The 20,087-nt window shown below is 44.8% G+C and overlaps 2 protein-coding genes across 2 annotated transcripts in view; one reads left to right on the top strand and one right to left on the bottom strand.

Moving 5' to 3' along the window:
* Positions 1 to 8,119, top strand: part of GATB (glutamyl-tRNA amidotransferase subunit B) — a 41,105-nt gene extending 32,986 nt beyond the window's left edge. Inside the window, exons 12-13 of the mRNA XM_054165198.1 lie at positions 4,994 to 5,128; positions 7,650 to 8,119. Of these exons, the coding sequence (XP_054021173.1) occupies positions 4,994 to 5,128; positions 7,650 to 7,778 (264 nt within the window). The 3' untranslated portion in view covers positions 7,779 to 8,119. The remainder of the gene's footprint in view (positions 1 to 4,993; positions 5,129 to 7,649) is intronic.
* An 11,046-nt stretch (positions 8,120 to 19,165) lies between these two features.
* Positions 19,166 to 20,087, bottom strand: part of FHIP1A (FHF complex subunit HOOK interacting protein 1A) — a 37,756-nt gene continuing 36,834 nt past the window's right edge. The window contains exon 11 of the mRNA XM_009898226.2: positions 19,166 to 19,753. Within this exon, the coding sequence (XP_009896528.2) occupies positions 19,503 to 19,753 (251 nt within the window). The 3' untranslated portion in view covers positions 19,166 to 19,502. The remainder of the gene's footprint in view (positions 19,754 to 20,087) is intronic.

Below are 20,087 nucleotides of genomic sequence, written 5' to 3'. Positions count from 1 at the left end.
GTGTGCTCTCTGAATAGCCAGCTGCATATGACAGGGGTCATGAATAAGGACTTGAGTGCCTGGCTTCAGGCGTGTGCAATTGGAAATGTTGGATCGGAAAATCAGAAGCTTCAAAACGGAGATGAAGTATTAATAGGGAAAGCATCGGAATGCAGAGTGGCTCTGTGCCTGCGGGCATGTGGCACACCCATCAGTTCGGTGTCTGCATTTGAAAGAGGAGTTTAATTCCTCGCTCTCAGCTTCCTTGTGGAAGTAGAGACAGGGTACCCTTCCAAGGGAGTTTTCTTGCGTTGCGATATGTTTGTGTGCCAACGCTCCTGACAGGTTATGAAATGTCAAGAATTTCAGAGCTGCTTTTCTAGTTTAATTACCAACTCCTTGTAACATGCATGTCGTCCTCACTGTTCTCAAATTGGACACAGAGAAACAACAGTACTGCTTGCCATCGCTGAGTGATGCTATCAAACTGGAAAAACCTTGCCACATTTAGAAAAGTATTTTGGTTGCCTGGATGTCAGAAAAATAACAAATGTTTATAACAATTCTCAGCAGTAGGCAGAGATACTGGATGGCTTGAGGGCATGAAGGCTATATATATACACACCAGCAGATAAATTGCAGCACTTGAGGTGAGGGAGAATGAAGTGCACTGATAGAGACAGATCCAACGAGAAAGGATGGAAGGGTTTGATGGGGTGAGCAGGCAGACATGCACACACACACATGCTCGCTGCAGGAAGCTGTTAACAGTTTAAATTTTTTAAGAGATTTTGTGTTTGGTCTCTGCTGTATAAGGCACTAGAACACAGGCAGATAAAAGCTGTGTGTGCTCGTTATAGACACACAACACTGTGGTAGGATGCATATGCCAAGGAAGGGGCACTGTGTGCTTACATAATTACCACTTAGGTAATTACAGAGCTCATGCCCAACTTGCCATCAAATACAGCATGCTGCTCCAGAGGTCTCTAAAGCAGTTTCAGCCTGGCACACTTGTGCAAAGGGGAGCAGCTCCCAGCTCTGCCATTGTGCAGGGCTGTGGGGTAAGCATGTCCTGGATAAGGGCACCCGTACAGGTACATCTTATCGCCCACCTCAAAGGCACCATTTTGAAGCTTACAGTGGGAGCTGCCAGTGCTGCTCACCCAGGGCTGAGAACAGTCTGGTAGGGGATGTATGCCAAAGATGGGGATTCAATCCTCATCCACATGGCTGTCAGTGAGTACATCTCTGGCATAAGAGGACTGCCTTTGAGTATGGCATTGTGGGGGGTGGCTAGTTCCTAGGTCAGGCTGGAGAGTGGCCAGGCAGGAAGGGACCTGGGGGTACTGGTTGACAGTAGGCTGAACATGAGACAGCAGTGTGCCCAGGTGGCCAAGAAGGCAAATGGTATCCTGGCCTGTATCAGGAACAGGGTGGCCAGCAGGAACATGGAAGTCATTGTGCCCCTGTACTCAGCACTGGGTAGGCCACACCTTGAGTACTGTTTCCAGTTCTGGGCCCCTCAGTTTAGGAAAGATGCTGAGATGCTAGAACCTGTCCAGAGAAGGGCAACAAACTGGTGAGGGGTTTGGAGCACAAGCCCTGTGAGGAGAGGATGAGGGAGGTGGGGTTGTTTAGCCTGGAGAAGAGGAGGCTCAGGGGAGACCTTCTTGCTCTCTCCAGCTCCCTGAAGGGAGGTTGTAGCCAGGCGGGGGTTGGTCTCTTCTCCCAGGCAACCAGCAACAGAACAAGAGGACACAGTCTCAAGCTGCACCAAGGTAGGTTTAGGCTGGATGTTAGGAAGAAGTTCTTCACAGAAGGAGGGATTGGTCATTGGAATGGGCTGCCCAGGGAGGTGGTGGAGTCACCATCACTGGAAGTGTTTAAAAAGAGACTGGATGAGGCACTTAGTGATTTAGTGGTTTAGTTGATTAGATGGTGTTGGGTGATAGGTTGGACTCGATGATCTCAAAGGTCTTTTCCAACCTGGTTAAGTCTGTATTCTGTGGCAGAAACTTGCCCCTGCTGCTGAGAGCCATGCCGGAGCAGCTCTCTGGACACCCTTAAACTGCATTCACTGGGGATCTGTAGCAGGGTATGGAGCAGAGCAGCCCCCAGGTCTGGTTTGCTGCTGCAGTTGCATAGGTGACCTGCAGAGGAATAACTTCAGCAGACCCACTTGTCACCCCTATGGTACCCCTGCTTTAAAGTAGATAGCAGGGGAATAAGTGCAGTACACAAACCTAAACAGAACCATCTGCTTTGACAATTATGGCTATACCATCTGGAAGACTGGACCCAGCCTGTCCCTCACTTTTGTTGGAGGCTGAGGGATAACTGCCAGACATGAAGGCTTCCATCACTGGAAAAGAGAGATGCCCAGAGGACTGACTGGAGTGGTACAGCCTGCTGCTTCCCTCCCACCCCTGGCAGCAAATCATTGCAGATAGGGTTTCCAGTTGGTCTATTCTCAGGCACAGCAGTCAGCTGGCACATTCACCAGTTGTAAAATGTTTGATATGATGCCTGTGGCAGCCAGACATGTAAGTCCTGATTAATTCATCTTGACCAGTAGTTTTCTGCTATGTCTGTAGGCAGAGACCGCAGAACATCATTAAAATCTAATCACACTCAGGCAAGAATCAATAGTAGAAACTACTGAGATTTCAGTAATGGAAATGAGGCCTGAGATTCTCCTTTGGCTCTGGAGACTTCATAATTTGATCCTCCTGTTCCGGTGAAGGCAGTTTGTGTAAATTAGTTGAAATCATTTTTTAAACTGCTTTCTCTAGGTTTGTACTCCTTGCCAAGTGGAGAAGCACATTGTAAAAATGCATCTTGGACAGATCTTGGCCACATTTTTTCTGCTTTCTTTACACACCTCTAAACAAGCCAGGGCCTTGATGACAATATTGCCTTACTAGCTAAGTAGAGATGCTTGTTACCAGTTGAAGGGTGCACACGACGCAGATGTCACAGGGAAAATCTGGTGCCTTTGAGGTTTCTAATAGGTAAGATTTTCTCAGTGCCAGGAGACACTTGGTATAGTAATAGCAGTGAATCAGAGCTGGATCTCTGAGTGTCAAGCTCTCCTGCCCCTGATCAAAGTCAGCCTGATGTACGAGATGCTCCTGGGTAACTCTGCCATGGTCAGCTGCATAAGTGTTGTTTGTTGCAGATTTCCCCCTCCTGCAGCCCATGGTGTCCTGCTTGAACACATACCAGTCCTAAGTATCACATCTGCCTTTTTCCAGGAGAGTGATACGGCTTACTCGTTGTATAGCCCCTGATTTGTGCAGCACTTCACTCTCCAGGCTGTTCTGCTATGGGCTGTGCTGTGTGAAGAGGACAGGACTCCCCTCCAAGGGTGCTGTACCTTCCCAGTCCTCAGGAGGCCTCAAGGACAGAAAGCTTCCTGCCTGGTTCCTCAGGGGACGGGACTGCCTGAGGTAGCAATGGAGTGCAACCACAAAAAGAGAAGTTGGTGCAGACAAGTGAAATCTCTGTTGGGTGTATTTCTTTCTAGGGGTATTCCAGGTAGATGTTTTTAAAATACTGCACTGGAAGGAAGATTGTGTAGAAGACATCATACACTGCACTGATACATTTTAGGTATAAGCATCTGAAGGCTTTACTTACAGCAGTTGTCACTCTGGCTGCTTATCAGTAACTTTAATATTGTGATGTGCCTTTAAGCTTCTTACAGGGAAAAACCAAGATGTAGCTGCCACAATACAGCCATGTGTCATTACCCTCTCTCAAGGTCTCCAGCAGAGTGATAAGATCCTATAAAAAGCTTTGGGGTACCACTGACAAACAAATCTCCTCTGGCAGGAATTCTGTCAATGCATGGTTCTTAAATACGTGTTGTGGCTACAAAATGTTTAACTGAAGCTCTTTTGCACCAGAAAATTCTTCATGCTGAAGAAAATTGCTGGGGTAGTTAAGATACTAGCCTACGTGCTTCATTTTTTCTAAGTTGTCTTGCTGCCCTGCTAATTACTTAACATTCAGTGTGAGTGCCCCTTCTCGTCTCCCCATCCCAGCCTTTTCATCCTAGGATGAGTAGTTAATGTGGAAATTTTGACGTGACATCCATTTCCATATTGTTGCACACCGGTGGTCCAAACATGCAGTTACATTTTCAGCTCAGGATGGAGCACAAGCAGCTGTTTTAATAAGGGTTTTCTTGCTCTCCTCCCACAGCTCTGAAATACGAGCAAAGGGAATACAGAAAATGACTGCCCAAGGAAATTGGTTTTTTATAAATGTTCTCCTCTCTCAAGTTTATTCCAGGGTGATAGCCCAGCTACAGCCTAGGAAAACACAGTAGCATTAACAAGTGATTATTCTGGAGGCCTGGGTTTGCCCAGCATTACAGGGCCTGGAGGTGATGCATAGGTGGGCTGGAGCTGCAGCATTCATTCAGCTCAGCACCATTTTTCTTCTGCTCTGTTGTATGTATCCTCATTACAGCTTGCTGAAGAGGACTGGTAATGGAATGAGGTACCTGGTACAGTAGCCGGCTAATCGTCAGTTCCCAGGCAGAGACATTGCTCATGGAAATGCATTTTCTTGCTGCTCTCAGGCAGCTCTTGTGAATAATGTGAGAGGAACACAGGTACTGCCAGAGGAACAGCCTTGCAGTCAGTGACAGGGAGCAGTGGCTCAGCACAGAGAGGTGCATGGGAGCTGCGCTCAGCAGGCGTCTTGGAAGAGAGAGCTGCCATCGCTGGTAGTTTCAGGCAGTTGCCAGTACTGTGGTAAGCTGCAAACCATTAACCTGTACTCATGTATTAAGTGCAAATACTTTGTCTTATTTCAGGATGCAGTAAAGGAGGTCACAAGAGCCTTTCAGCAAGGCACAGGATGAAATCTTGGGGTTGTTCACATTTAGACAGTCTGCTCTTGCTTTAACTAAAATCTGGCTTCTTGGATCAGTACTGAAATACCAAATGTTGTTTACGTGCAGAAAGTCAAGATGGTGACCTTTGCTACTTGCGGTTTTCAGGTGCTTTCAGAACTGTGGAAAGGAGAAGGGAAAACTCCTCTTGATATTGTTAAAGAAAAGAAACTCGAACTGATACAGGATCAAAAAGAGCTTGAAGAGATCTGCCAGGCGGTGATTGATGGACAAGAAAATGAGGTGATTATGGTGGTGCTGGGACGCTTGTGCACTGTGGCAGTCTGTGGCACTAAAGAGGGAGTTGAAATGGCCTCTCGTGTCGTTTTGGGGTTTTTTTCCCCCTTTCAGTTGGCATTTGAGCTCTAGAGCCAGTGTCAGAGCATTCAAGCCTCTGCTGAGATATTACCAGGCTTTCCTTCTCCTTTTTTATTTCACTAAGTGTGTTTGTTTGGTTTGTTTTTTTTAATTGAAGCTTACACAGAATGATCAGCAGAAGAAATTACCAGTCTGGCTAATGTGCCAAGTCATTCTGAGACCATAAACATTTAATGCGGGAAAGCAAAACTGCAGGGCCCTGTCCCTCTTCAGCTGTGCTGCCAGTAACCTGACCTGGCCTCCCAGCCACATAGCTCTGATTTTTGTGCCATCTATTGTGATATTAGGGCGACATTGTTAAACTGTTCATAAGCTGGAGATTGAATTAATGCCAGCAAGGCAGGTATTATGAAATTAGAGACTGTATCAGAGCTGGCAAGGCAGATACTTTATTCACATTGGTCTCTTCACCATGTCTCTGCCTCCCTCCGCTGCCAAGAAGACAAGTCTAGCTGACTCTTCTGCCTGACAAGGTCTGTGGAGTAGGGAGGGGCCAGACCCGTATAGCAGTGTGGCATCAGTGGCTTCAGAGCTACTGTCTGCTCTGCTGCTGGGCTGTGGCAGCAGAGCAAATGCTGCAGTAGGAAAGATGAGGGTTTGGCTCTTCCCCATCTCCTTGGAAGGACATGCAGCAGCCTGCATGGCTCATTGGTCTTAAAAAGATCTGAGCTGGGAGAAAAATACCTTGTTGATCATGAAGGAGAAGAGTGGGAAGGGATCCTAGCAGTCTAAAATCCGCTTCAGAAAAAGCAGAATGGAAACAAGTACTTGTATGTTCTCTGCAATGAAAATGCAAAAGCAGAAGTGAATAGCTTACTTCTAATATAAACATTCTCTAAATACATTTGCCATTTGGAAAAAAATATTAACATCTTTTGAGAACAATACCACCCACCCCAGAGTTCACTGGGGGATGCTAACAGCTCTGCAAGAGCTTTTGATAAAAGAAAATGAGCTTGCAGTAGGTCAGCGTGACCTCCATCAGACTGACTCATTTGCAGAGCCCGATAAAAGTGCTGCTGTATTTTCAGACCGGTGGAAGCACAAGTGTGGATAGAAAGAACATTAAAGTGAACTGGGAGGTACAGAAGCTGAAGGACCATAACTACACTCCCATTTCAATAATCATGCTTTCTCTGAGAATGTAATTCTGCTCCGTTTTCCGCTGTTCTAATCAAGCCAAATGCAGGAGAGCAGCTTCACTTCCCTACTTTTTCCAGGTGATCTTTCACCAAAGGAAGAGCTGCCTTGAAGGCCTGTAATTCACTGCTTTAAATTGCTGTGGGAAAAGTGTGTGCTGATTACTTGACTGGGGGTGTGTGAAAAAAATGCATTGCCATGCTTTTTGATAGTAACTTTCTTTAAAATGAAGTAACCCACAAACAGTTGGTCAAGCCAACACCGAGCACGTCACGAAAATGCAGTACATGGATTACACTGCACTTTGCCCCATATAGGTAATGGCCAGCTGATCAGGAGTAACCAGTCCTTTCCCTACAGTGACCTTACAGAGATGATGTCAAACTGCCAATGATTCAGATATCCCGAAGAGTAGCAGGTTTTGCCTTTGTGCTTGGTATGGGCACAGTGGGTATGTTTAGAGTCCTCCCCTTAGTAACTGTAAATATGACATCCTGTTTAATAGAGGCAATTGTGTTTTGCCCGGTAACTCTGACAGCGCAGAGAACATCTGTGCCATGCAAATGTGAAGGCCAGATGCTTGTCTTTCACCAGTAGCATGTCCTCTAGGAATGCCTGAAAGTGAAATTTCCAGTGCTTTTTCTCAGTATGTTTACTTAGCTTTCAAGTGTGCTATTTTGCAGGTGATTGTGCATCAAACATTAGCTCTCTTGATAGGAGGTTGTATTTTTGATCAGTCAATTAACTGCTGTGTTACAGAGGATCCTTTGCTTCAAGGAAATAATGTGCTGTTACACAAACACCTATGTCTGCACTTGAAGGACCTCACAAGTGGTAGAAAACGGATTCCATGCAAATTACTTGTAGAACACAGTGTATTGAGCACAAATGGTAGATGGTATTAGCAAAAAGAAGTCAGTCTCACTTTTCTGTCTCTTTCCCAGAAAGTCACCATCAAGCTGCAGAGACACTTGAAGCCAGAAGTGTTTTCTGAGCTTTTCAATAAGGAGGTATTTCTATTAGTTGTAAGGCCCTGCTGCTGTAGGGACTTACTGTTGTCTCATGGGAGCGGAGCAGGAGCTTATTGCAAAGCTGAAGGCAGTTTTTATAAATAACAGCTTAGCCCAAACAGTGTGTTCTAGCACAGTGGTCCAAAACTCTTCCTAGCTTGGCTGTGAATGAGTGGAAATGCTCAGCTTTACTGTACCATGTCATCTGTTGTGTGTGTGTGTGTTTCTCTTTAAAGGTCATGGCGATAAAAGCCGGAAATCGGAAAGTCCTAAATAAGTTAATTGGCCTGGTACAAAGAGAAACACAAGGACGAGCCAATCCCGTCCTGGTGAAGCAATTACTAGAGAAGAAGCTGTCAGAGTAACCACAAGAGAAAACCACCCAAGTGTCTACAGAAGAAGATTTGCGCTTCGTTCTCTCTGGTTCACTGCAAATGAACTGTGGTGCCTCCTCCTGTAGCATCAGGATTATTGCTTATACTTCACACAGCATTAAGTCCTAGCCCTCCCTGGACGAATCAGGCAAAGGCAGATGAGCAAAGGAATAGCAGGAGATACAATCAGTTGCATATTCCTCATCCTGATGTGGTGTTTGGAAATGTGATTTCTACACAGCTATGGGAAGGAAGTTCCCAGGAGTACCTGTGAGTATGCAGAGAGCTGAAGCCTTGTTGGTTGGTTGTGTAATAAAGCAAGTGTAAACTCAGCTTTCCTGGCTGCCCTTTCCTGAGAGGGAAAAATCCACACACAGGTCATGAATGCCAAATATACTGGTGTACTCTAACACCTCCCTGTAAATTAGTCTGAGCACACTAGTAACAATGACTAAAGCCTCTTGCAGTAATTAAGACCACTACCTCTGCCTCCATGCCTAGCAGAAAGCCACTGCTGTCATTCATCCTTGTTTCTGAGAGATGGGGAAAGTATGAAGTTGGTAGCTGCTGAAGTGCATGTCTGAGGCTACTGCCACAAACAATGGTATCAAACCTTGCCTTCTCTTTACACACCTAAACATCTACCTAACCCTAACCCTCTACCTTAGCCCTCCTGAGGCTCACATCCCGTTGTGGCCTGTGAGGGGCAGCAGAGCAGATGTGCTTCTGCCAGCCCTGCACAATGTACAGAGGAACAAGTAGTGCCTTTCTCTTGCACAGTAGTTCTGGCATTTTGTCTTCCAATCTGCTGTCTCTGCCTTACACATGCTCTGAGTGCAGGGCTGCATTCTGCACTGGCAGGTGGCTTTCTGCTGTTAGCTGGAACTGCACCACTTTGTGGAAGGAACTGAAGAGGCAGTTGGCTAACCAAAAGTGAGCAGTTGCATCTGTGGGCCAGGACTGCTTGGCTGTTATGGAGTATTTTGCATTCTTTTTTGGTTGGTTTTTTTTTTTAATACCTTCTATTTTTAGGTCCTGCTTTTAAGTACCCCCTGAAATCCAGTGTCCTTGTGTCAACTTCCCTCTCCCAACCCACTTCAGCTGATCAAACCATTAGCAGGAACTTCAGCTAGATGCAGCCTATCCTATTTACGTTTATGAGGGAATGGAATCCCACTTAGTAGCAGGGGTTTGAAGTTCTTAAATGCCTTCTGGGGGCTGCTAAGCCATACATTTTAAAGATTGCATTTATCTCAAGAGATACTTCTTCAGAATTGTTCTTAAAGGGCTGCCTGCAGGGCATATACTGTCACAGGATAGGAGCAGGTGTGGCCCTGGGGCTTCAGTCACCTTTTGCAAATGCGGTGCTTGCAACAGGAGTTCAAACTATGTTAATGGCAGTTCTATCTCAAGAGTAGTAGTGCTAACCTACGTCTTGAGGAGGACTTTTCTCTAGAAGCTGGCTCGTGGTGCAAGTGTGAATGCTGAATTGGAAAGAAAGAAAGCCCTGTGGTTTTCAAATACATTTAATAAGATGTTACAGACATTATTCACATAAAAATAACTCTGCCATTCAAAAGTCATACAGCTTACAAAGAGCAGTAACATGGTAGCAATCAAAATCCCTGACCCTTCACAAAAAAACAAATAACCAAACCCAAACTCACACAACCCTCAAACCCTCCCCAAACCACCACACCCCTGTTCAGGATAACCTGACAGAGATTCTTACTGTTGTTTTTCATATCAGGAGCACACAGTCCCATTGTTACTTACAGTGGTGTGAGTTTCCAGGTAGGTGTGCAGCCAAAGGTTTCTCTTGTACAGCAAACTGTAAGTTTTGGAATTCTGTTTGTTCTTGTTTGCCATGACAGCAGGAAGCGAAAAGGCACAAGGACGTCTGCGTGAAATCTTGAATCTTAATGTAAAGCTACTTCCGCAGATTAGAACAACACAGTTGTTTCCAAAAGGTGGTTCTCCAAGGTTAATGCTTTTTCTTGCACAGCTTGCTGCTGCTGTGCTGAGTTTCCTCTCTGCCGTGGCAAGTGCCTCTTAAAAAAAGACAGCAAAACACCAAGGTATTTGAAACAGTAATAATTTAGCTGTATTTAAAAAAGGAAGGATCTCCACTCCTGCAGTGTGGCTTCTGCAGGTGTCACTAATGGCAGCTTCTCCTTAGCCGCTCTCTCCCTTCGTAATTACATATAGCTGATAAGGTACAAAACCTTAAAAATCATGAGCCAAGTTCTGACTACAATCTGTATTGAGTACAGTGTTTGGTCTTTAAACAGGTAAGGGAAGAGCAACAGATGTCATCTACCTTGATGCACAGGACACCATCCTACACAATGTCCTTGTCTCTATATTGGAGAGACATGGATTTGATGGACCACTTAGTCGACAAGGAACTTGTCTGATTGCAAAGGGTTGCAGTCAAGGTCGCAATGTTAAGTGGAGACTAGTGACAAGTGGTCAGTGTTGGGACCAAGGCTGTGTCAGCCAACATGTGTCAGCAACACCAACAGTAGTGCTGAGTGCACTCTCAGCAAGTCTGCCAATGTCACCAAGCTGAGCAATACAGTCAGCGTGGTGGAGGGAAGGGATATCGTCCAGAGGGACCTTGGCAGGCTTGAGAGCTGGGCCCATGCAAACTTGCACTACCCTTAAACAAGGGACTATTTGCAAGAGCAGGGGTAGGACAGGGGATAGTGGCTTTAAACTGAAAGGGAGTGGATTTAGATTAGAGAGAAGGAAGAAATTCTTTACTGTGAAGGTGGTGAAGCACTGGAACAGGTTGTCCAGAGATATTGTGGATGCCCCCTCCTTGGAGGGAGGAAGGGATATAGAAGGTATCCCTACCCATAGCAGGAGGGGTGGAACTAGAGGTTCCTTATGGTCCACATCATCAGATGATTTTATGATTTACTGTAAATCTCAATCCATTTTCTCCACCACCTGCCAGACACAATGGATAACAAGAAAGATTAAAAAGGGGTCCCTGTAATATTCTTTGCCTTCCAGGGAAGGGAAGGAGCAGCTGTAGTCTATAAATTTTGCACTATATTATGAAACAGTCACTGCTGAAATTTTTAAAGAAGTCTTTTGCAGACGCACACAAAATGTAAATTTCTTTCTGATGGAAAAAAGTGGTTGCCCTGAAATGAGATCAAGATGATGAATCTTTTTAACATTTCTGGAGATACCAGCTACCAACTTCAAAGCAGTGGTAGCTGGCAGTGCTAGGAGCTAGCGCTGAGCAGGCTCAGCAGGGCCAGCTCACATTGCTCCCACTATGGCAGCCTGCATTAAGGGGCTCATCAGTCACCTTACACCACAACGGAGCCCCTATTGCCTGCCAAGGACCTGATGCAGCAGCATAAACACAACCACCATCCTCCCCTGTGTCCTAAATGGAGCTGAAGGCAGACGCTAAATAGCTCACAAGTGAACTCTGCACTGGGCAGAAGCTGTGGTTTGTATTTGCAAAGCACTCATCGATGGAGGCCATGAAGAGACAGAAGGAGCAGCCTCATGGAATTTTGTATCTGCTCTTGTAAAGAGAACTGAAAAAGGCTGCCACTGGACAGGTGTGTCTGCAGGATAAAAGGCAGAGCCTGACTATGAAGTGTTCCATGTCAGAGCGTTTTGCACACCAGGAGGCTCTTCTGAGTGTGGTTGTGTTGTAGGCTAGGAACTCAGAAATTAAGACTGAGGTTTTGACCCCAACTTTCAAGTCTTACTCAGCTACAACAGTGCTCCCTGGTCTCCTGATTGCAGATGGCATCTGTGCAACAGCATTAGGCGGGGTGAGTTAAGGACAGTTTTGTGCAGATTTTCAGCATCAACTGTCCATAAACAGAGGGCCAAGGAAAATGGTCATAAATTAAAAGCTGACACCAGGCACTGTCATGACAATCTCATCTCCTCGTTGCTGGAAGTCCTTTAGGAGGTCACTCTAGAGGGTGGAAAAATGATACTTAGTGTCTCATAGAGTTGAAGTATCCCATATCCGAGGTTGCAGAAGAGAAGAAGAAACTTGTCTAAAAAGACTGGCAATGCTGAAGTAGTGAAGAAAGAATTTCTAGTGGTCAGCCTTGGCTGCAGATTTTGATGTTAACTGTGTTAAAAATAGATGTATATGACAGGAACCTGAACTAAAAAAATTCCAGCTACAGTATTTACAGTGTGATTGCTCTGTGGCCCCTTTCCACTCTGCTTTTGCAGCATGGTGTCAGTGTAATGTTCTCTGTTCTGGGCACCCCTCTATCTGCTTTCGCAACCACTGATCTCAGCAGCACCTTCTCAGGGATTTATGGCCTCGAGTGTAAGCTCAACATGTAAAGCACTTGGGTTTTCCATGTTAAAAAAACCCAAACACACACAAACTGTTTTTGCTCAGCCTATCTCTTAAACAGCAAGAAGGAGAAGGAAGAGCATGCTGCAGGGCTTTCTGCCCTTGTTGCCTGCATCTTTATTGTAGTGCCGTTTACAAAGACCGCAAAGTTTATGTCACAGCCACATAAAACTAAGTTACAGCAGATGGGAGGTCAAGATTTATTGACCCAAATACTTAGAAGCTTACCTGTTGCTAAACTCAAGACATTCCCTATCACCTCAGAAGCTGCAAACTTTCAGGTAATACACAGAAGGGACGACAATAAAATAGAAAATCCTAAGCTGTCATGTCTTGTAATTGGCTGTGCCTTTCTCTGCCCCCTGCGAGGGCAAATTTAAACTGCTTACAGGAAGAGCCCATAGGCCAAGCCAGATCAGTAATTAGGAATGACTGCAGCAGGAACAGAACATCAGGGATGCACCTTCTCTTGTCACTGTGCTCCACCACACACCCCACATGCAACCATACAGCCTCAATTTAACTGCAATAAAGCAAACCTACAGAAATGCTCAGGTACTGCCACGAGGCAGTGATGATGCAAAAGAAGGTAGAGTTCAGCGAGCTGTGCCGTTGAGCATGGTCCTAATAAGTACTGACTGAGGCTTTCCTCTAGAACTATCCTAGTCCGAAGGCCATTAAGATCTTCTGTAGGGTGTACAACATTTCACAATTGTCTGCAGCATTTGCTGATCAATTTTACATATAGATGGAGAAGAACCCCTGACCTTTGCTGTTCCTCTCCCCTTCATCTGTGTGTGAGGTCCAGCTCATGACACTACAAATGACAATCTCACCTGCTGGCTTTTCTCCCAAGAAGGACTGGGTGACAGCTGTGCTAGACCCCACATTACCCTAGCACATACAAGGGCAGCTAATAATTTGGTGCCACATCCATTGCCTTCTCATTGCAGGCTTTGGAGAAAGATCCAGAGCTGGATTCAGTACTTAGAAATGCAAAGGTGATACTACCATGAGCTAGTGCTAACAAGTGCTTGAAGGCCAACAGTTTGACTCTAGGGAATGTTCCCTCCATTCACAGGCATTTTGTGAAAGCACAAAAGTTCTCCTGACATAAGGTAGCATCAGCCACAGCTTTGATTATCTAAAACATTTACACCCACTAAGCAGACATAATCATCAGTAAGTTATCTTTTACCTTCTTGTTGCTAAAGCTGAAGAGGTCACATTTTCAAGCTGCTCTTAGAGGCTGTTAGGTTTTTCACACCAAAGCTCAAAAATAGATGCTGTGAGTTTTACGACAGATGCTGGTCAGAGTTGCCAGCATCAAGCTGCACTTGGACGCTGAGAGCCACCTCGAGAGACATGAGTCCTTGGCTCAAGCTGCAGCAAGGGATACCAAGACCCACAGCTGCTCCCTCTCCTTTTGAGGACAAGATGGCATTTTGTCTGAGCTCTGGCCAAACCGACACAGCAGCACTGAGCTGGACATAGCTTAGTCCATGATTTGGCTCAACCACATCATTTTTTGGTCTAAGTCCAAGCTAGTTATTTTTAAAAGTAGACTGCAATAAAAGACAGCTGCTGTGGAATTGGCTTTGTCAGAGATGTAAGTTTGCAGGTATTTAGCCCACAATACAGAACTGTATGTGGGCAGGCTGCTGAAGCACCAGAGAAAGTTACTTGGCTGAGAAGTGCAGCCTTTGCACAAAAGTTCCATCAGGGCTTTCAGCCCAGAGACTTCAGTCTTAATTTAATCCAGCTGCCACACAAGAACCATTACAATCAATGAACAAAAAGAAGATCTGCACACTCAGCAACAAAGCACCACTTTAAGTACCTACATATTTGAGAATCCAAGTAATGCTGCTATTCATAAATAAGAGGCTTCCAACTGAGCCTACAACAAATGAAGTACCGTGATGCTGGGCCACAGCCCATGTAGAAAAGCTGAGGGCCCCTAAAACATGAAGTAGGTTTAGTCAGAGCTGGCCTTGCCCAGCAAAGTCACTGAAATAGTGTTGCATTCTGTGGCTGGCTGTGGTGGGACAGCTGGCACCACCACCGCATTATCTGAATTCCTCTGTATGCAAGTCTGACACCACCTTCACAAGGAGTAATTTTTACGCCCCTCTTCCCAGTTCTGGCCCAGAATATTGCATAGAAATGCTAGCCACTTGGACAGTTACCATAGGATGCTGTCATACTCGTTTCCCAAGATTGCCATGAGCTTTTTCTTCCTGGCCTGTGGTAAATGAGAGCACAAATGCAAATTCTTACTGCATTTCACACAGGGGTGAGTGCCCCCCTGCTAATCTGCAGTGTTTCACCTTTGGTTTGCTCGTTACCATCAGCAGCCCCAGCGCCTTGTACCCTCTGCTTCTGCTGGTAATGCTCAAAAGGTGCAAGGAAGAACATACTGTAATTATCTCCATTGAATCTGAACACAGCCAGCAACAATACTGTACTGTGCCAGAGCTACCCAAGTTAAAAAAAAAGAAGGGGAAAATCCCAGTATTCTACTCATAACCACAGATGCAGTTCAAATGTTACAAATATAATGGGAGCTGTCATAAAAACTGCAGGCATGACATAGCAATTTCAGTAAATACAGCACAGAAAATTGCTTATTAAATCAAGCTGCCCTCAAACAGGAGCTGTGGCTACAGATTCAAACAATACAATAGCATAATTTAACTGCACCAAATCACACCACTCCCATCCTTTTATTCCCAACCCTGATCTTTTAGAGCTTCTTAGATGAGCTTAAAAAAACCTTCCCGAAGCATGAAACCTTCTGTGAAGCATAAGCAGAGTGCACAAAAGGGTAGTGAATGCATACACACTGTGCTAGATGGTAACTTCTCTTAGTAAACAGAACTTAACCTCTTGAACGTAAATCCCTGGAGTCTGCAGGATGCCGTAAGTTTGTTTGCAAATGCTTTGCTCTGAAGGAGTGAACAGACCACTTAGGCACTGTGCCCGGGGCACTGATCAATTAGAAGGGTGGCAGAAGCACTGTTCAGGCTTAATGCCTCCCCAGTCCTTTTGCTGTTCCAAAGCACAGCCCTCAGGGTCCGAGGCCCACCCCAGGCACACCCTGTCTTCTCCCCTTCCAGCAAACTTTCTGATCTTACTAGAAAGATCAAATCACATCTGACAGGCAGATGTACTGAGCAGGTATAGCAGCACGATGCCACTGAATTCAGACTTTATAAAAAGTGAAAAACCCCAATGGAAGAGGAAATGAGAATTTTACGAACTGGATGCTCTGAAGGATGTATCTGGGGGTGCTGGTGAGAAGGACAAGTCCATGCCTGCTACAGGGATGAATCTCCATGAGATTCAGCTGAGAAATAAAGCTTTCATTTCTGTTTTTCCAAACCAGAATCACCTGGGTAAAATCTTCCAGAAATCACCAGGGTAGGCACAGCAGTGCACCTTTCACATCCCAAACTGAAACAAACAAACTTGATCTCATTTGAAAGATCTTATTTTACTTTAGGGCACACCTGAAAGCATCAAATTTAAGAAAAATGCCCAGAATACAATGCTAGGAAGGCAGTAAGTAGGGCCAACAGCACAGCACACAAATTGCAATTGACTGTACCTGTCCAAAGATCAGCACGAGTTGGGGGAGGTGCTGTTATGATGGGAAGCTGCTGTGGGCATTAGCCCAGTTAATACAAACCTTTGTGTGTGCTAACACTAACCCACAGGGCATCTAAAATGGTGAAAGGTAAAAAAAGAGTAACTACAGCTGTTTCAAGACTAAGTGCTCACCTTATAGATAGATTGCAATAAACCAAAACAAACAAAACATGGCAGATGGAAATTGAGGGAAAGGTTCCTTGCTAGAGCAGAACATTTTAAAACCACGCTCAAAGGCTACATCATTGGAAGAGTGGCATTCACAGTTTGAAACATCTACCAGGAGACTGGAAATTAACTTTGGTATCACTGAGTGCCCACCTGCAGGTTTTGGAATAGATCTGCGAACTCCAAGACACTTCATTAGTGACTGATGCTGAGACAATGCGCTGAAGACTGGCTGCTCCAGTCACACAGAGGTGAGTGTGGGGAAGTCCAGACCACAGAGCACTTCCTTGCTCTTGGAAAGAGCAGCATAACTCTGTGTCCTCCAGGGACCTCCAGGCTGGACCACAGGCATGTGGGGTTTTCTGGAAGAGGATGTGTCATTGGTGAGAGGTGGGGTAACACATGCCCTGACTGGGGGAAAGTTAAACAAGCATTTGGCTGAAGAACACACACAGAGCTAAGTGCTTCATCTCAAAAGATCAACGTTTTCAAGCTAAATCACAGGTTCTGCACTTTGAGGACAGGAAGATCCATTTCCTGCCACAGGTTTTTTTGCTGAGTGACAGACATTTTGCTACTATCACAACTAAGACACATCTGCAAGGCCGATCCCATCAGGAACCAAGCAATCCAAAGTGACACATATGATCGACGTTTTTACAGTCCTGAGCCAGGGTCACTCATCCACCTCTTCCTCCTAGGGAGCTGACAGATTTCCTGTTTACCAGGGGACACAGCATACACACACGGCTCTGGCACTTCAGCAAGAATTGTTCCACGCAACTCCAGATTTCAAAGGCTGAATTTATCCTGCTGGATGTAGAGCATCATCTCTGCTACAGTTAATGAGGTAAATCCTCCCCTTCCTCAAATGTACAGATGCTTTTTTGAGTAGTCCATGTTTTAAAGTGCCTGTGTAGCTTAACAGACCTGCTGAGGTGAAACTGCTGTGACTTGGTATGTTTTTTTAAAACATCAGTTAAAATTAACAACTCTCAGAATAAATCCCTTCTACCCAAAGCTTCTTAGTTCAGAATAAAAACAAGGGAAGGCATTGTCCACATAGTAACCTTACTGCCTTGAGCACTGGTCTGCAGAATTCTTCTATTTATAAAACCCACAAAACAAAACACACCCACCCCAAAACACAACAAATTCTCTCTCATTCCCTTTAAAAAGTCTTTCAGAAAAAGGAATGGATTGCTCCTGCAATTTAGCCCTTGTTTCTGAGCCACTAAAAGTTAGCTGATTGCACTCATTTGGTACTCTGCCTTTTGCTCCCAGAGTTCCTGCCAGAAGAAGCGAGAAGCAGAGCAAGCACTGACCCTGCATCCACAATGCTAAAAGACTTTCCACACAAAACACTACCTTCAAGCCAGGCCAGCAAGTACAGCATGAAAGGCAGCACTACTGGGGGAAAGAACCCACTATATCCTAGCACAAGTTTAAACCAAGCAAACAGATTCTGAATTTGCCCCTTGCCCATTTACAACAATGCAGGGGAAAGAGAGAAAGAGCTCTCAAACCTGGATAGCTAAGATTTAAGAAAAACCCCACAGCCTTGGCTTCAGCTTCCAAGAAAGCTTGAGAAGTGAAACCGAGCCATATGGAGGTCAGTAGGTGATTTAACAGACGGTGATGCAATGGTGTTTAGACGTGAAAGCAACCAGAGAGTCACCCAGGAAGCAACATGACCCCCAGCCACCATGGAATTGAAGACTGTACAGCAAACAAGTGAAGATGGATCCAGGTAAGTTCTGAGGCGATTTTGTTAGAGGTATATTTTGGGATTTCTTTTCTTTCCCTGGAATAGCCTGCAGCAGTCTGACACGATGAATCAGTCTCACATCTTGTAAATGAAAGGTAGAACTTTTCATAAGCATCTAACAGATTTAGGACTATAAACTGCACTGCAAATTACAAAGGAATTTGACCTGTAATTAATTACAATCTTTGAAGACTCTTTGTTTTTTTTGTTTTTGAAGTGTTCTTTTCACTTGCAATCTTTGAGAAACTGTGTTTCAAAGTCAGGATGCGATTAACTGGAGCATCCCATATCACCAAATTACACCAAATCACAATAAGCATGAGCACTAATGTATGCCACTGTTAGTTCCGATTTCTGTGTCCTCAGATTTCATGGAGTGACTGTTGGTTTCTTTCTTGGACAAAGGGGTTTAAGGCTTTCTTGAACTAAGCCCAGCTCTGCAGCACACTGGAAGCACAATTATGCTACTAAGATTAGATGAAATGCAGTGGTGATGCACCAATTCATCATGTTTGGGTTCTTCTAATGAAGCCCATTACTCATAGAAGAGAATTTTCTCAAGCAGTTAGTCACCAGCAGACAGCTTTCCCTGTGACTTCTTCCTTTTCTATAGCTGGTGAATAGCCTGGTCCTCCCCTCACCATCCCTAAAGTGCAATGACTAGGGAAAGTCAACACCAACATTACAAGTAAACAAACAGCATTTAACTTTCCCTTAACCATAAAAAATAATAATAAAAAAAAAAATTAACAACCACAGCTTTCAGGAGCAAGCCAACCTTTTCCATTACAGAAAAAAGACACAAAAAGCCCAAACCAGCCTGCTGTCCTGCTAATACTACTGAAAGGTATTTTGAATACCTTTCCTTAGCTTATTAAAATAAGCATAAACCACACTACGTACTAATTACAGCTTGCATAGAAACATTTTTGTTTTGTACTTTGTGCAAATCTTACTAAATAAGGCATGCTTGAGAGTTTTAGGTAGCAATGCAATGGTTGTCAAAGAATGCTGAGAAACTGCAAGGAAAATTCCAGGCAGTCTGCGATCCACAGCCACTTACACAGTTCATTTGACTTCAAAGACCAACAGCTGATAGCTGCAGATCTGTCTGCACCATAAGGCAATATGGTATGTGTAGGGTCCAGCACCTGCTTTCAGCTACTCATGGGTTTAATGCACATAAGATCACTTGAATTCGAAAAGCCTGAGCCGTCAGTTAAAAAGAGGGCTTCAGATGTGGACTGCTAAGAGCCCGTTTCAGGGAGAAGGGAAGGAAGGGGGAAGAGGACAATGCGGTGAAGAAGCGCCGCCCTTCACGCAGAGGGGCTTTGTGCAGATCTTGCATACCCTGAACTGTCCCCATGGAGAAACATTTTTCTGAAGAAACTCTTTTCTAACAAGTTATCCAGAAGAGTATTTCTGGAAAAAGCTGAAACATTTGCCTCTTTTAGCCAACCTACAAGTGTCCATTGCAAACCTTCTACAGGAATCGGTGACACCACAGAGGAGCGGGCTGTGAAGAGGAGATGAAGTAGGAAGCCGCAGGAAGAAGCAGTATCAGAAATCTCTCAAACAAGTTATATCTCACAGAGGGAAATTATAAGGCTTAATACAAGGTAACACAGAACAACAGTTTGCCTCCTCCTCCCCCCTCCAAATCAAGTATTTTCAGGAAATATTGAAGCACAACCTTCTTTTGTAAGCAGCTTTGCATTAAAAAAAATCTGTTTAAATTCCAGAAGCTTTTTAAAAACATGTCTAAAAAACCCCACTAATAATAATCCTCAAAGTCCTCCAGTATTTTGTAACATAAAATGGAATGTTCCTGAGCAAGAGCTGCCAGCTCCTTCAGGAACTCCGGGAAAAGGGCAGCTGCGAGTACAGCATTCCTCACGTGTGCAGGAAGGCTGGGATGAGCCAGACTTTTCTTTCCTTTCTGTCCCAGGAAAGGCTGGAGTACAGCTGGATAACCTTCAAAGACGGTTCTTCCTTTCCCTGGGTTGCTGCTGTGCTGGACATTGCCTAAAGCCAGGGAGAGAGGACAGGCAAGAAAACAACTCAGCGTCTTAAGCACATACAGTACTTGTACAGTGTCCAAACCCAGTTTACAAGAGACTGTGCTCAGAGCTGGAGTCTGCAGTACCCAGAACGTGCAGAGACTCTCCACTAATCCAGCATTTAGAGTTCTACATGGACTGATTATATTGCATTTCTTATTTGCCATCCTTCCCCAGGTTATGTATTATTCAGTTCCAGCTCTGATGAGAGAAATGTGGGCAGACGAGGAGTCAAGGGAGAAAGCAATATGGATTTACTTTACAAACCAGCAGATAATACCTACCCATCCAGACCCAGC

The sequence above is a fragment of the Dryobates pubescens genome, chromosome 1, assembly GCF_014839835.1.
Source record: "Dryobates pubescens isolate bDryPub1 chromosome 1, bDryPub1.pri, whole genome shotgun sequence".
Lineage (NCBI taxonomy): Eukaryota > Metazoa > Chordata > Aves > Piciformes > Picidae > Dryobates > Dryobates pubescens.
Note: the sequence above shows the minus strand (reverse complement) of the source record. Positions and strands in the feature narration are given on the sequence as shown.